The sequence below is a fragment of the Thamnophis sirtalis genome, unplaced genomic scaffold (genome assembly GCF_051295495.1).
Source record: "Thamnophis sirtalis isolate CommonGarterSnake01/CBP01778 unplaced genomic scaffold, rThaSir2_p1.2 scaffold_11, whole genome shotgun sequence".
In the NCBI taxonomy this organism is placed as follows: domain Eukaryota; kingdom Metazoa; phylum Chordata; class Lepidosauria; order Squamata; family Natricidae; genus Thamnophis; species Thamnophis sirtalis.
This window is the reverse complement of record NW_028261391.1, coordinates 2,642,820-2,657,717: the sequence shown is the minus strand read 5'-3', so window position 1 is coordinate 2,657,717 and position 14,898 is coordinate 2,642,820. Positions and strand designations below refer to the sequence as shown.

The following is a 14,898-nucleotide window of genomic DNA, read 5'->3' as shown; positions in this document are numbered from 1 at the left end:
GGGCAAAAGTCACTTAACAAATTTCTGACTTGACGACGTAAATTTGGATCTCAATTGTGGTCATAAGTGGAGGACTACCTGTATTGTAGTAGGTCATCTGGGCTAAAGGTTTTGTGGCTTTATATAGTGTGTTGATTTATGGTGTACAACATATTGTGTGTTCTCGGAAAATTGATTAATGCAATACCGTAACCAGTTTAAGTCTATTGCCCTGTATTGTATTTTAAGCCTGTTTGAGACCTGATTGCCTTGAAATGCTTACCGTATTTTTTGGGCTATAAGACGCACCATTGTATAAGACGCACCGGTGTATAAGACGCACCGGTGTATAAGACGCACCAAGATTTTGAAGGGGTAAGAAAGATTCTCCGTCATCCAGGTTGTGGTTGTCCCAAAGAGGCTTTTTCAAGAGGCAACTGAGATTTCTTGGTGTTTTTTTTTTTTGAAGAGGTTTTTGCTTCTCATCCAAGAAGCTTCTTCAGTTCTGACCGGATGGTGGGGAATGGAAGGATTGATACTCCTTGCAAACAAAGCTGGTCATTTGCATCCTTTTTAGAAAGTCGTCGAGGCCACTTGGAGCTTCGTCCTGTGTCCTCAGGGTCACCTGAGTGGTGCAAATGGATATGGAGCCTTCTTGGAACTGCTGAAAGGACTGGAGATAAATTATGGCCTAATCCCTCTGTTGTTAAATTTTGACATAGATGGCCTCTTTGACTTCTCTTTCAAACCTCCAAGTGGCCTCCACGGCTTTCTGGAAAGGATGCAAATGACCAGCTGTCTGCAAGGAATATGACTCCTGAGGGTCACCTGAGGACACAGATAAACCTCCAAGTGGCCTCAATGACCCTCTAAAAAGGATGCAAATGACCAGCTGTCTGCAAGGGATATGAATCCTGAGGGTCACCTGAGGACACAGATAAACCTCCAAGTGGCCTCAAGGACCCTCTAAAAAGGCTGCAAATGACCAGCTGTCTGCAAGGGGTATCAATCCTTCCATTCCCCACCATCCAAATCAGAGCTGAAGAAGCTCCTTGAATGAGAAGCTAAACTTCTTGGAAAGAAAAAACAAGGAAGTCCAGTTGCCTCTTGCAAAAAAAAAGCACCTTTGGGATACTTCGATGGTGCCTCTCTACCCCAGACCAGGGGTCCCGATGCTACGCTGGCTGGAGAATTCTGGGAGTTGAAGTCCACAAGTCTTAAAGTGGCCAGGTTTGAAGACCTCTGCCCTAGACAACGTGCCATCTGAAAGGGGTACCTTCCGATCCCAGCCGAGGTGGCGCAGTGGTTAAATGCAGCACTGCAGGCTACTTCAGCTGACTGCTATCTGCAGTTCAGCGGTTCAAATCTCACCGGCTCAGGGTTGACTCAGCCTTCCATCCTTCCGAGGTGGGTGAAATGAGGACCCGGATTGTTGTCGGGGCAATATGCTGACTCTGTAAACCGCTTAGAGAGGGCTGAAAGCCTATGAAGCGTATATAAGTTCTAACTGCTATTGCTATTGCTAGCATTCCGCCGTCAATATGTCAACCGTTGAGAATCCTGGGAGTGTCACGGCGTTTGCTCACCTGGAGGACATTTTGGTTGGGAAAACTTTTTAACAACTTTAAGAGGGGTGGACCTCAACGCCCAGAATTCTCCCCAGTCATCATAGCTTACTCTCTTGTAATCCCTTCCTCTGCAATCTCTCTCCACTTTAGGTGGTAAGAGGAAAAGAAACAGACTCAGCTGGCTGGGGAATTCTGGGAGTCGAAGTCCACCCGTCTTAAAGTTGCCAAGGTTGGGGGCGGAGGGGGGGGTAGGGGAACAGCCATAAAAAGTCAGGAAACAGGAAGCGATAATGACCGAAGACGCATCATAACGGGAATTGTGGTTTTTCTAACCCGTGAAGATCTGTGTGAGCCAACACGGATGCTTCCCCCATAGGAGATCCTCTCTCTCTCTCTCTCGGAAAATAACGCTCTTTTTATATTTTTATCCTGTTTTTCTTTCTTTTTTTTTGTCTCTTAACCTTCTTTTCTGCTTCGCTGTGCGTCCTTAGGAGGGCGCAGGGACATCAGCATTATAATAGAAGATCCCGTGGCAGGTTTGGGAAACCGGCATGTTGCAAATCCATCTCCCCTTCCCTTCCCTGCCTCTCCCCCTTCACATCCGTTACCGTTCCCTCGCCCCGAGTTCGAGTCTTCTGCAGATTTCTCCGCAAGGTTCTCGCCCGGGAATTTAGGAAACAGACCGTTTCTTCCCCGCATGAACATTCTGCATCAGGGGTAGTCAATCTTTTTTATACCTACCGCCCACTTTTGTATCTCTGTTAGTAGTCAAATTTTCTAACCGCCCGCCGGTTCCACAGTGATGGTGATTTATAAAGTAGGGAAGTAACTTGACTTTATAAAATTTGATAAAACAGAATTGCAGCAAACACCCACTGCCCACCATGAAAGCTGGAACGCCCACTAGTGGGAGTTAGGGACCAGGTTGACTACCTCTGTTCTACATCCTTGCTCCCACAGAACACACCCTCGGTCTCTCGGAATGAATAGATGGTCCTCGACTTACGGCAGGTCATTTAGTGCCAATTCAAAGTTGCAAGGACGCTGAAGAAAAAGGGACTTGGGATCGATTTCCACACTTACGACCGTTGCAGCATTCTAAGCATTCATGGTCAAAGTTCAGGTGCTTGGCAAATGGCCCGTATTTATGACGGTTGCAGAGTCCTGGGGTCAGGGGATCAGTTTTTGCCACCTTCTCGCAAGCAAAGTGTCAGCGTTCCAAGTATCATGTAGAATTAAATCAGAGTCCAAGGCAAAACGATCCTTAAAGTCCCAATTTAATAAAGCAGACGTCTTAGCACATCTGTGTTAATCCCAATTCTGGAAATGACATCAGAATCCCACCCAGTTAAAAGTTCATGATCTTGTCCTCACACCCACAATCCAATCGCATGGTCCAATCTTCTTCCACGCTGGCATCCAACACCCAGCTGCTTCCGGTCAGGTGTAAAAGTGCGGAGACAAAAGATGACTTTGGCTTCTAGTAAAGAATGACAACAATACAGGGCGGGGCATAACCTTTTCCTAGGGGGTCACAGCAACACTTGTAATAACAACACAAATAATTCATACACCATTCGAAAGCCCATCAAAAACTGAGTTTATTGACACGATTTAATAGTCAGTATGACCACCATTAGCCCTTCGAACAGCATTCAAACGAGGTGGATAAGAACACAACAAATCTTCAAACAGTCATTATTTTGCAATTCTAGGGCGGGGCATAACCTTTTCCTAGGGGGTCACAGCAAGATCGACAGCAGTTTACAACTTCCGTGACACCTCATTTTAAAGCCCATAAAAAACTGAATTGAATGAGCTATTAAATGTTAAATTTGCTTTAAGAATGGCTGGAAAATTCGATTCGGAAGAACAAAGGATCATTGACAGAATAAAATGCATTGCCTTTCGAGAGGCACCTCGTTTGAATGCTGTTCGAAGGGCTAATGGTGGTCATACTGACTATTAAATTGTGTCAATAAACTCAGTTTTTGATGGGCTTTCGAATGGTGTATGAATTATTTGTGTTGTTATTACAAGTGTTGCTGTGACCCCCTAGGAAAAGGTTATGCCCCGCCCTGTACATTCCACAATCCTATTCCTGCCTATTCCCCCCTCCCATCAACTATACTAATGACACAGCATAATGAAATAAGAGAAAGTTTGGCAGGCCAAAATTCTAAAAGGAATAATATTGCAGGCCTGACACAAAGTTAATGGGGAAGCCAGATTTACTTAAGAACCATGTTGCTAACTTTGCAACTGAAGGGACTCACTTAACCACTGTGGCAAGAGAGAGAAGGTTCTACCTCTCCCCTACTCTGCCCAGCCTGACTTTGCCCTTCCCCAGTTCCCTCCGCAGCCAAGGTTGCTGCTCTCCGTCAGCTGTTCGTCTTCCGTCTCAAGAGTCAGACTCCTAGGGAGGCATGACAGTTGGTTTTGTGGAACCTTGGCTTGTTATCTTATCCATGATCTAGTTTAGGCCATTATCATCCAATCTTTAGTTCCTAGTATGTAAATAGAGGGGGGTGGGGGAGAAAACTACTCCTTTCTGTAACTGATGATGTAACCTAGTTGGCCCGTGAAATGTCTGCCAGAAAAAAAATCAAGCTCACAGAATACCAAGGAACCCGCAGTCTTCCTCCTCCTCCTCCTCCTCCTCTTCCTCTACCATCACTATTGCCGCTACTACCATACCATCATCACATGTCCAATTCCCCTCTTCCATTCTGCACACCCACTCCCTTCTAGCATTGATGATGTTACCCAGTTGGGTCAGAAAAGGTCTGCAAGAAAACAAGTTCAGAGAGCATCAAGGACCACGTAGTTTTCCTCCTCCTCCTCCTCCTCCTCCTCTTCTTTTCCTTCTCTTCCTCCTCCTCTTCTTCCTCCATCTTCTTCTTTTCCTTCTCTTCCTCCTCTTCCTCCTCCTCCTCTTCTTCCTCCTCCTCTTCTTCCTCCTTCTTCTTTTCCTTCTCTTCTTCCTCGTCCTTCTCCTCCTCCTCCTCCTCCTCCTCTTCTTCTTCTTCTTTTCCTCCTCCCCGTCCTCCTCTTCTTTTCTTCCTCTTCTTTTCCTTCTCTTCCTCCTCCTCCTCCTCCTCTTCCTCCTCTCCTCCTCTTCTTCCTCCTTCTTCTTTTCCTTTTCCTCTTCCTTCTCCTCGTCCTCCTCCTCTTCTTCTTCTTCTTCTTTTCCTCCTCCTCCTCCTCCTCTTCTTCTTTTCCTCCTCCTCCTCTTCTTTTCCTCCTCCTCCTCTTCTTCTTTTCCTTTTCCTCTTCCTCCTCCTCCTCCTCCCCCTCCTCCTCCTCCTCCTCCTCTTTTCTGCAAATCTCACTCCATTATAGCACTGATGATGTTATCTAGTTGGGTCAGGAAACATCTGCAAGAAAACAACCAAGCTCAGAGAGCACCAAGGACCCCACAGTCTTCCTCATCCTCCTCTTCTTCTGCTGCTTCTTCTTCTTTTCCTCCTCCTCCTCCTCCTCCTCCTCTCTGCAAATCCCACTCCATTCTAGCACTGATGATGTTATCTAGTTGGGTCAGGAAAGGTCTGCAAGAAAACGAGTTCAGAGAGCATCAAGGACCACACAATCCTCCTCCTCTCCTCAAACAGCCCTCCCTCCTCCTAGCACTGATGACGTTACCTACTTGGGTCAGGAAACGTCCGCCAGAAAGCAACCAGGAAAGTCCCCAAAACCCCTGCATTTTGGGGGACCGTACCGCTCCCCTTTCTGAGAACCAGCGCTCTCCCCCCCCCAACACCTTGTAATGCATCTGCGTCTTGTGAGCCTCTCTTCCCCGCGACATTTGTTGCGTTCCCTCCTTCCGGTTTGATGTGGATCGTTCCACCTTTCCTCCCTCCCTCCCTCCCACTCAGTTCTCTTGGCTGCCTCTGCCCCCCTTCCCCCCCCCCCGGTGCGGTTGGTGGCCCTTAATGGCTTCTTTCCTTCCACCTCTTGTGCCTAGAGTCCAACGGGGACCTTTCGCAGTACAAGGGCAGCGTCTCCTGCCCCATGCAGAAGAAGGACGGGAGCATCCCCGGATCGGTCTACGTCGAATACGGTGAGCCTGTTTGCGTTGAGGGCCTTTTTGTCTTCGGAGTCTGTTCAAAAGGGGGCAGAGGAGGTCCCCACAGAAGGCCTTCTCCACACCAGCTGCTGCCCCGAGTCCAGAATAGATCAGACTCTGGAACCCACCAGACAGGAGTTGAGGCCTGCTCAGTTGGAAGCCCAGAAAAATGATATGTGGAAGCAGCCTTCAAATTAGGACCTTTTGTTTAGCCTCCATTCAAAATGGCAACTTTCTCTCTCCCTCCCCCCATCTCTCCTTCTCTCTGCCCACCCATCTACCCATTCATCTATGCTTCCATCATCTATTCATCCATCCATCCTTCTCTCACTTTTCCATCATCACTCTCTCTCTCTCTTGTCTGTCTGTCATCTATACATCCATCTATTCCCCCCTCTCTCTCTTGTCTATCTATCTACTATCTATCCATCCATCTCTCTCTCTCTCTTGTCTGTCTGTCTATCTATCCATCCATCCATCCACCCTATTCAGCCACCCCTTTCTCCCTCTCTCTCTTGTCTGTCTGTCATCCATCCATCCATCTATTTACCTCCCTCTCTCTTATCTGTCTATCTACTATCTATCCATCCATCTCTCTCTCTCTCTCTCTCTCGTCTGTCTATCTATTCATCCATCCATCCTATTCAGCCACCACTCCCTCCCTCTCTCTCTTGTCTGTCTATCTATCTACTATCTGTCCATTCATATCTCTCTCTTGTTTGTCTGTCTGTCTATCCATCCATCCATCCTATTCAATCACCCCTCCCTCTCTCTCTTTTCTGTCTATCTACTGTCCATCTCTCTCTCACTTGCTCTCGTCTTTCTATCTATCTATCTATCTATCTATCTATCTATCTATCTATCTATCTATCTATCTATTGCTATCCATCCATTCATCATCCATTCATCTTTCTCTCTCGTCTGCCTACCTACCTACCTACCTACCTGTCATCTACCCATCCATCCATCTATCCAGATAGATAGGTAGACAGAAAGAAAGAAAGATAGAAAGATAGAAAGATAGATAGAAAGAAAGAAAGAAAGAAAGAAAGAAAGAAAGAAAGAAAAAGATAGAACAGATCATGGCAGAGTAATCTTATTGCATTCTTTGATAATGTGACAAAATTAGTGGACCAGAGGAATGCCGTCGATATAGTTTACTTGGACTTCAGTAAGGCATTTGAAGAGGTAGATCATAACCTACTACTAGATAAAGTAGAAGAATGTGGGTTGGACAGCATCACCACCAGATGGATTCGGAACTGGCTGACCAACCGCACTCAACGTGTCGTCCTCAATGGAACTGCATCTTCATGGAGGGAGGGATGCAGTGGGGGACCCCAAGGCTCTGTTTTAGGCCCAGGACTCTTCAACATCTTCATCAATGATTTGGATGAGGGGATAAATGAGGAACTCATCAAATTTGCAGATGACACCAAGCTGGCAGGAATAGCCAACACTCCAGAAGACAGGCTTAAGATACAGAAGGGATCTTGACAAACTTGAACATTGGGCCCTATCTAATAAAATGAAATTCAACGGTGAAAAGAGTCAGGTTCTACATTTAGGCAAGAAAAACGAAATGCACAGGTACAGTATAGGTGGCACCTTGCTCAATAGGAGTAACCGTGAAAGGGATCTTGGAGTCCTAGTGGAGAACCATTTAAATAGGAGCCAGCCGAGAGCAGCAGCTGCCAAAAAAGCCAACACAGTTCTAGGCTGCATAAACAGAGGGATAGAATCAAGATCACGTGAAGGGTTAATACCACTTTATAAGGCCTTGGAAAGGCCACACTTGGAATATTTGCATTCAGTTTTGGTCACTACGATGTAGAAAAGATATTGAGACTCTAGAAAGAGTGCAGAGAAGAGCAAGCAAGAGGATGAGGGGACTGGAGGATAAAACATATGAAGAACGGTTGCAGGAACTGGGTATGTCTAGTTTAATGAAAAGAAGGACTAGGGGAGACATGATAGCAGTCTTCCAATATCTCAGGGGTTGCCACAAAGAAGAGGGAGTCAAGCTATTCTCCAAGGCACCTGAGGGCAGAACAAGAAGCAATGGGTGGAAACTAATCAAGGAGAGAAGCAACTTAGAACTACGGAGAAATTTCCTGACAGTGAAAACAATTAATCAGTGGAACAGAATTTGCCTCCAGAAGTTGTGAATGCCCCAACACTGGAAGTCTTTAAGAAGATGTTGGATAGACATTTGTCTGAAACGGTATAAGGTTTCCTGCCTAGGCAGGGGGTTGGACTAGAAGACCTCCAAGGCCCCTTCCAACTCTGCTATTGTATTGTAAAGAGATGGAGAGAAATATAGACAAACATAGATAGATACAGATAGATATTATCAGCCATGTTATCCTGGGACTCATAACATTCACCTTCAGTTGTTTTGAAAGCAACTTACTTACTGTTCTCCCCTCCCCTCCCCCCCCCCAATGCCAGACACCGGCCAGTATCTGCATTCGGCCGAAGGGATGTTTCGGAGGCCTACGGAAGGCCAATCCCTGATCAGCTACCTGTCGGAACAAGATTTTGGCAGCTGTGAAGACTTGGAGAAGGTAGGGATGAACAAATCCCGAGGCAGAGACGTCGATCAGTAATTCGGTGGGAAAAGGACCCTCAAATCCCTGTTCTTACTTTTTATTCTCTCTTGGGATTTTTTATTTTACAAAGGAATTCGAGGTGGAGGGCACCGTAATGACCCACGTAGGATGATATCGTTGTGCAAATGCCATAATTTAATACATACTTGGGTCACTTATAAAGCCCTTCATGGTATAGGACCTGGGTACTTGAGAGACCGCCTGCTGCCAATTACCTCCCAAAGACCCATTAGATCACACAGGGTCGGCCTCCTCCGGGTTCCGTCCACCAGCCAATGCCATCTGGCTACGACCCGGGGGAGGGCCTTCTCTGTGGCAGCTCCGGCCCTTTGGAACGAACTCCCCGCAGGGATTCGGACCCTCACCTCTCTCCAGGCCTTCCGGAAAGCCGTCAAAACCTGGCTGTGTCGGCAGGCCTGGGGTTGATGAGCTTCCTTCCCCTCTCGACTTGTGTGGCTGTTGGCTATTTTAAATGTTTGTCTTGTACTTTTGTGTTCCCTTTCCCCCTTTGAGTTGTTCGCCGCCCTGAGTCCCGCCGGGAATAGGGCGGCATATAAATAAAACAAATCTCAATCTCTCAAAAGTCTTGACACCTCTACAGAATGGCATTGGGTTTGCATGGCCCGTGGCACGCCAAAACCGCGGTAGACTACAGCGCGCCCGACGAAAGCGCGTACGTGACGTCATCAGCAGCGCGACAAATAAAATTAAAAATAAATAAAATTAAAATTAAATTAAAGCAAGCCGATTCACATAAAGGTAAGGGTTAGGGTTAGGTTTAGGGTTAGGGTTAGGTTAAGGGTTAGGGTTAGGTTTAGGGTTATGTTAAGCGTTAGGGTTAGGTTTAGGGTTAGGTTAAGGGTTAGGTTCAGGGTTAGGTTAAGGATTAGGCTTAGAGTTAGGTTTAGGGTTAGGTTTGGGGGGGTTAGGTTTAGATTTACGCATTAATTTTAAGTTTACCGCTCACAGCATGCTGTTTTCGTCGCGCTGTGATGACGTCACATACGCGCTTTCGTCGAGCGCGCTTTGGTCTGCCGTGGTTTTGTGGTGGAACCTGCATGGCCATTCAATGCACAGCCGTCGTCTTTTTTGACGCTGTTTTAACAGATGGGGCCGAATTCCCGCTTTAGCGTAAGCGTATAGTCCTTTGCGGAATTTTAAGCAGCGGCTCTCCCATTTCAATGACTTTTAAGAACGGATGGACTTCAAGTCCCAGAATCCCCCTGCCAGTATGCATGGTGGATTGCGTGGTTCTGCAGGGATTGCCTGTGTGATGGATTGCACCTCGTACAACGAAATTTAAGTGGCATCTTCAGTGTAGATCATGCATAAGAACACTATAAAAATAAAACACAAATGTTAGAGTGCAGTACTGCAGGCTACTGATTGCCAGCACAAGGTTGACTCAGCTTCCCATCTGAGGTCGGTAAAATGAGGCCCCAGATTATTGGGGGCAATATGCTGACTCTAAACCTCTTAGGGAGGGCTGTGAAGTGATATATGTCTAAGTACTATTGCCCTTCCTTCCTTCCTTCCTTCCTTCCTTCCTTCCTTCCCTTCTCTTCATCCCTTCTCTTCATCCCTTCCCTTCCTTCTTTTCTTCCTTCCTTCTTTCCTCCCTTCCTTCCTCTCTCCCTTCCTTCTTTCCTCCCTTTTCTTCCTTCCTTCCTTCCTTCCTTTCTCCCTTCCCTTCCTTCCTTCCTTCCTTCCCTTCTCTTCATCCCTTCCTTCCTTTCTTCCTTCCTTCTTTCCTCCCTTCCTTCCTCTCTCCCTTCCTTCTTTCCTCCCTTTTCTTCCTTCCTTCCTTCCTTCGAGTGCAGCACTGCAGGCTAACTCTGCCCATTGCCAAAAGTTCAATCCTGACCAGCTCAAGGTTGACTTAGCCTCCCATCTGAGGTGGGTAAAATGAGGCCCCAGATTATTGGGGGCAACATGCTGACTCTAAACCTCTTAGAGAGGGCTGTGAAGGGATATATGTTTAAATACTATTGCCCTTCCTTCCTTCCTTCCTTCCTTCCTTCTTTCCCTCCTTCCTTCCTTCCTTTCTCCCTTCCCTTCCTTCCTTCCCTTCCCTTCTCTTCATCCCTTCCCTTCCTTCCTTTCTCCTTCCTTCTTTCCTCCCTTCCCTCCCTTCCTCCCTTCCTTCCTTCTTTCCTCCCTTTCCTTCCTTCCCTCCTCCTTTCCTCCCTCCCTCCCTTCCTTCCTTCGAGTGCAGCACTGCAGGCTAACTCTGCCCATTGCCAAAAGTTCAATCCTGACCAGCTCAAGGTTGACTTAGCCTCCCATCTGCGGTCGGTAAAATGAGGCCCCAGATTATTGGGGGCAACATGCTGACTCTAAACCTCTTAGAGAGGGCTGTGAAGGGATATATGTTTAAATACTATTGCCCTTCCTTCCTTCCTTCCTTCCTTCCTTCCTTCCTTCCTTTTTCCCTTTCCTTCCCCTTCCTTCCTTCCTTCCTTCCTTTCTCCCTTCCCTTCCTTCCTTCCCTTCTCTTCATCCCTTCCTTCCTTTCTTCCTTCCTTCTTTCCTCCCCTCCCTTCCTCTCTCCCTCCCTTCCTTCCTTCCCTTATCTTCCCTTCCTTCTTTTCCTCCTTCCTTCTTTCCTCCCTTCCCTTCCTCCCTTCCTTCCTTCTTTCCTCCCTTCCCTCCCTTCCTCCCTTCCTTCCTTCTTTCCTCCCTTTCCTTCCTTCCCTCCTTCTTTCCTCCCTCTCTCCCTTCCTTCCTTCAAATGCAGCACTGCAGGCTAACTCTGCCCATTGCCAAAAGTTCAATCCTGACCAGCTCAAGGTGGACTCAGCCTTCCATCCCTTCCGTGGCCAGTAAAACGAAGACCCAGAAGGGGCAAGAGGCTGACTATAAACTACTCAGAGAGGGCTGTAAAGCTCTTTGCTTTCCATCCTATTCTTTCCTTTCCTTTCGTCCTTTCCTTCCCTTCCCACTTCCCTTCCATGGTGGCCCAGTGGTTAGGATGTAGTATTGCAAGCTAACTCTGCCCACAGCCAGGAAGTTCAATCCCGGCGGGCTCAAGGTTGACTCAGCCTTCCGTCCTTCCAAGGTGGGTAAAATGAGGACCCAGATTGTTGGAGGAGGGGGGGGGGGCAAGAGGCTGCAAACAGCTTAGAGAGGGCTGTGAAGGACTGTGAAGCGGTATATAAGTATGAGCGCTATTGCTCTCGCTATTCCCTCCCTTCGTCCCAGGAAAACGCTCACTTCAGCATCTCCGAGTCTCTCATCGCCGCCATCGAGCTGATGAAATGCAATATGATGAATCGTCAGATGGAAGAGGAGGAAGAAGAAAGCGACAAGGTGATACAGGACCTCAAGCAGAAGATCCGTATCCGCCGGCAACAAATTCGGACTCGCTACCTCCACCCGGCGTGTCAGGATGTGGGCTCTGACAGTGAGTGCTTCCTATCCTTTGGAAGGTTGCTCTTGTGGGCCTCCAGCAGAGCTGGCGGCAAATTCAGACAGTGAGGAGGTTGGGGAGGAAGATGGGCCAGTCCTGGAGTCTGGGGAAGGCTCGGAGGAGGGCTCTATGTCGGAGGCAGAGAGGGGGTCAGGGCCATCCGACAGTTATCAGCTGCCTTCGGAGTCAGACATCAGTGGGGCAGAACAGCTGGAGCCTGTTCCCAGTGTGAGTTGCCAGACGAAGGGAACAGCTAAAGAACAGGGGTCGACTTGGGAGTAAGGCCACAGGTGGACGGTGAATGGCCCCTCCCAGAGGAAATAAAAGAGGAGCGAAAGGGGAGTGGAGTTTGCAGGAGGTCATGAGTCCATTCCTGCATCCTTGCCAAGTGTTGTGGCCTCTGAAAGATCTCAGCCTGGCTCCTCTCCAAGCCTGATAAGGTCGGGAATTGTGAATTCTCTGGAAAGACAGTGGGAGAGGAAAGACTATGCTGGAGGGGAATTCACTGTAAATTAAATAAAAGGGGTTTATCAGCACAAAGACTCGGCGTACCGGAGCCTGCCCGGAACACCAAGTACCGTTCTAGTACGTTGCTCCAGAGTGCCCGCCTGCCTGCCCGAGCTCCTTACCTGTCCTTTAAGCCTTCAGCGCTTACGTGCATGGCGCATACAGCGCCTGCGCGATGCTCCGCCGAGCAGCTGGAGCATCGCGGAGGCTCGCGGAAGCGTCGCTGGCAAGTACGATGCATGCGCGTGCGCTGCGGGCGTTTATGTGGGCGACGCCGTGATCCGGAACCCACCACTGATCAGGTCCTTTAAGCTTCCTCACTTTTGCAGGTCTGAAAGCGACCGACAGCGGATCGTACTTCAGCTCCCAAGACTCAACCTGCCCCTCCGACTCGGGCTCTGCGGAAGAGGTGGATGAGTACGAGATCCAAGGTAGGATGACCTCCGTAGAATGAGTATATGATACTCTTCATTTACAAGTGTCAGAGCACGCACACAGTGTGACGACTATTTTGAGACTCCCCAGGAGCAAAATACAATACACAGAGGTTTTGTCTTTCAAACTGGGGCTGTCCCTGAAGGTTCCACCACAAATGCGCGAACAACAAAAGTGCGCCTGACTAAACCGCGCTGACAAAACCGCGCCGACAAAACCACGCGACGAATGAGCCCTGAAGCGCGCCGACAGAAGCGCGCTGTAACCTAACCCTAAACCTAACCCTAACCCTAACCCTAAACCTTACCTTAACTTAAATCGCGCTTCTGTCGGCGCGCTATTGTCGGCGCACTGTTGTCGGCGCGCTTTTGACATCGCGGTTTTAGCGCCACGGTTTTGTCGGCACGCTTATGACGTTCGCGCTTTTGTCGGGTCACGGTCCCTGAAAAGCGTTCGGAGACTACAACTGGTCCAGAATGCAGCCGCGTGAGCGATATTGGGTGTACCAAGGTACACCCATATTACACCCATCCTCCGCGAGCTGCACTGGCTCCCGATCGGTTTCCGAACGCGCTTCAAGGTGCTGGTTATCGCCTTTAAAGCCCTACATGGCTTAGGACCCGGATACCTTCGGGACCGTCTTCTGCCACATACCTCCCAGTGTCCGATAAGATCTCCCAGGATGGGCCTCCTCCGGGTGCCGTCAACTAGACAATGTCGTCTGGTGGCTCCTCGGGGGGAGCCTTCTCTGTAGCTGCCCCGGCCCTACGGAACGATCTACCCCCAGAGATCCGGACCCTCCCCACTCTCGCGGCCTTCCGAAAGTCTATTAAGACCTGGCTTTTCTGGCAGGCCTGGTGGGGCTGTTGACCTCTTGAATGAGGTCCAGCCCCCACTAAGGTTGAGTGCATGTTGTGCCTTTTTTACTTGTCTTGTCTTTTTAAACTTTTAGTGTTCTTTTAAAACTGAACTGAACTACAACTGTGGTTTATCTACAAGGCATATATATATAAAATATTGGGTTTCTGTCGTGATGGACTCTTGTGACGAGCCGATTGACAGATGATGGAAGCAGTTAGCTTCCTCCCATAATTGGGCTTACCAGGGGTTGTAAAAATCATATATATATATACTGAACTACAACTGTGGTTTATCTACAAGGCACATATATATATATATATATATATATATATATATATATATATATATATATATATATATATATATATATATATATATATATATATATATATATATATATATATATATATATATATATATATGTGCCTTGTAGATAAACCACAGTTGTAGTTCAGTATATATATATATGATTTTTACAACCCCCGGTATGCCCAAATATGGGAGGAAGATCACTACTTCCATTCTCTGTCCTTCGGCTCGTCACAAGAGACCATCCAGGCAGAAACCCAATATTTTTACTGTTGCCTTTTTGTTACATTTTCTTCCAGTTTTTAGCAAATACGATTCTAGCTGCTGTTAACACATTTACAATCAAGTATTTCAATTCTGCATTGTATGTTTCCGGTATGATTCCCAACAAAAAGATTTCTGGTTTAAAGTCAATATGTTTTTGTATCATTTTTTTCCAACCAAGTGTGGATTTTAGTCTAATATCATTTAGCTTCTATGCAAGTCCACCACATATGGTAATATGAACCCGGTGTCTGATGACATTTCCAACACTTTTCCGATTTATTCTTGAACATTCTTGCTATTCTCGTCGGGGATAGGTGCCACCTGTAGGTTTTAGGTTTTAGGTTTTTATTAGCATTTGTAGGCCGCCCTTTTCCCTGAGGGGACTCAGGGCGGCTCACAGAAAACCAGGGAGAGGGGAATACAACATTAAGACAACAACATATAATAAAATAGTAAGCAACATCCATTCATCATTCGGGCGGGGTAGCGATTCTTATCCCCAGGCCTGACGGGCGAGCCAGTTCTTCAAGGCAGTGCGGAAGGCCTGGACGGTGGAGAGGGTACGAATCTCCACGGGGAGCTCGTTCCAAAGGGTCGGGGCTACTGCTGAGAAGGCCCTCCTCCTTGTGGTTGCCAGCCGACACTGGCTGGCCGATGGAATGCGGAGGAGGCCTAATCTATGGGATCTTATAGGTCGTAGGGAGGTAATTGGCAGAAGGCGGTCTCTCAAGTATCCAGATCCACTGCCATGTAGGGCTTTATGGGTGATTAATAGCACCTTGAAGCGCATCCGGAGATCGACAGGTAGCCAGCGCAGCTCGCGGAGGATAGGTGTTATGCGGGTGAATCGGGGTGCACCCGCAATCACTCGCGCAGCTGCGTTCT

General features: G+C 47.8%; 1 protein-coding gene across 2 annotated transcripts in view; it reads left to right on the top strand.

Annotated features, from left to right (window-relative positions):
• Positions 1–14,898, top strand: part of RUBCN (rubicon autophagy regulator) — a 71,657-nt gene that overhangs the window by 34,430 nt on the left and 22,329 nt on the right. For both annotated transcript variants that reach the window (XM_087725040.1, XM_087725039.1), the window contains exons 8-12: positions 2,039–2,083; positions 5,512–5,607; positions 8,065–8,180; positions 11,427–11,628; positions 12,471–12,572. In XM_087725040.1, coding sequence (XP_087581166.1) covers positions 2,039–2,083; positions 5,512–5,607; positions 8,065–8,180; positions 11,427–11,628; positions 12,471–12,572 — 561 coding nt within the window. The remainder of the gene's footprint in view (positions 1–2,038; positions 2,084–5,511; positions 5,608–8,064; positions 8,181–11,426; positions 11,629–12,470; positions 12,573–14,898) is intronic.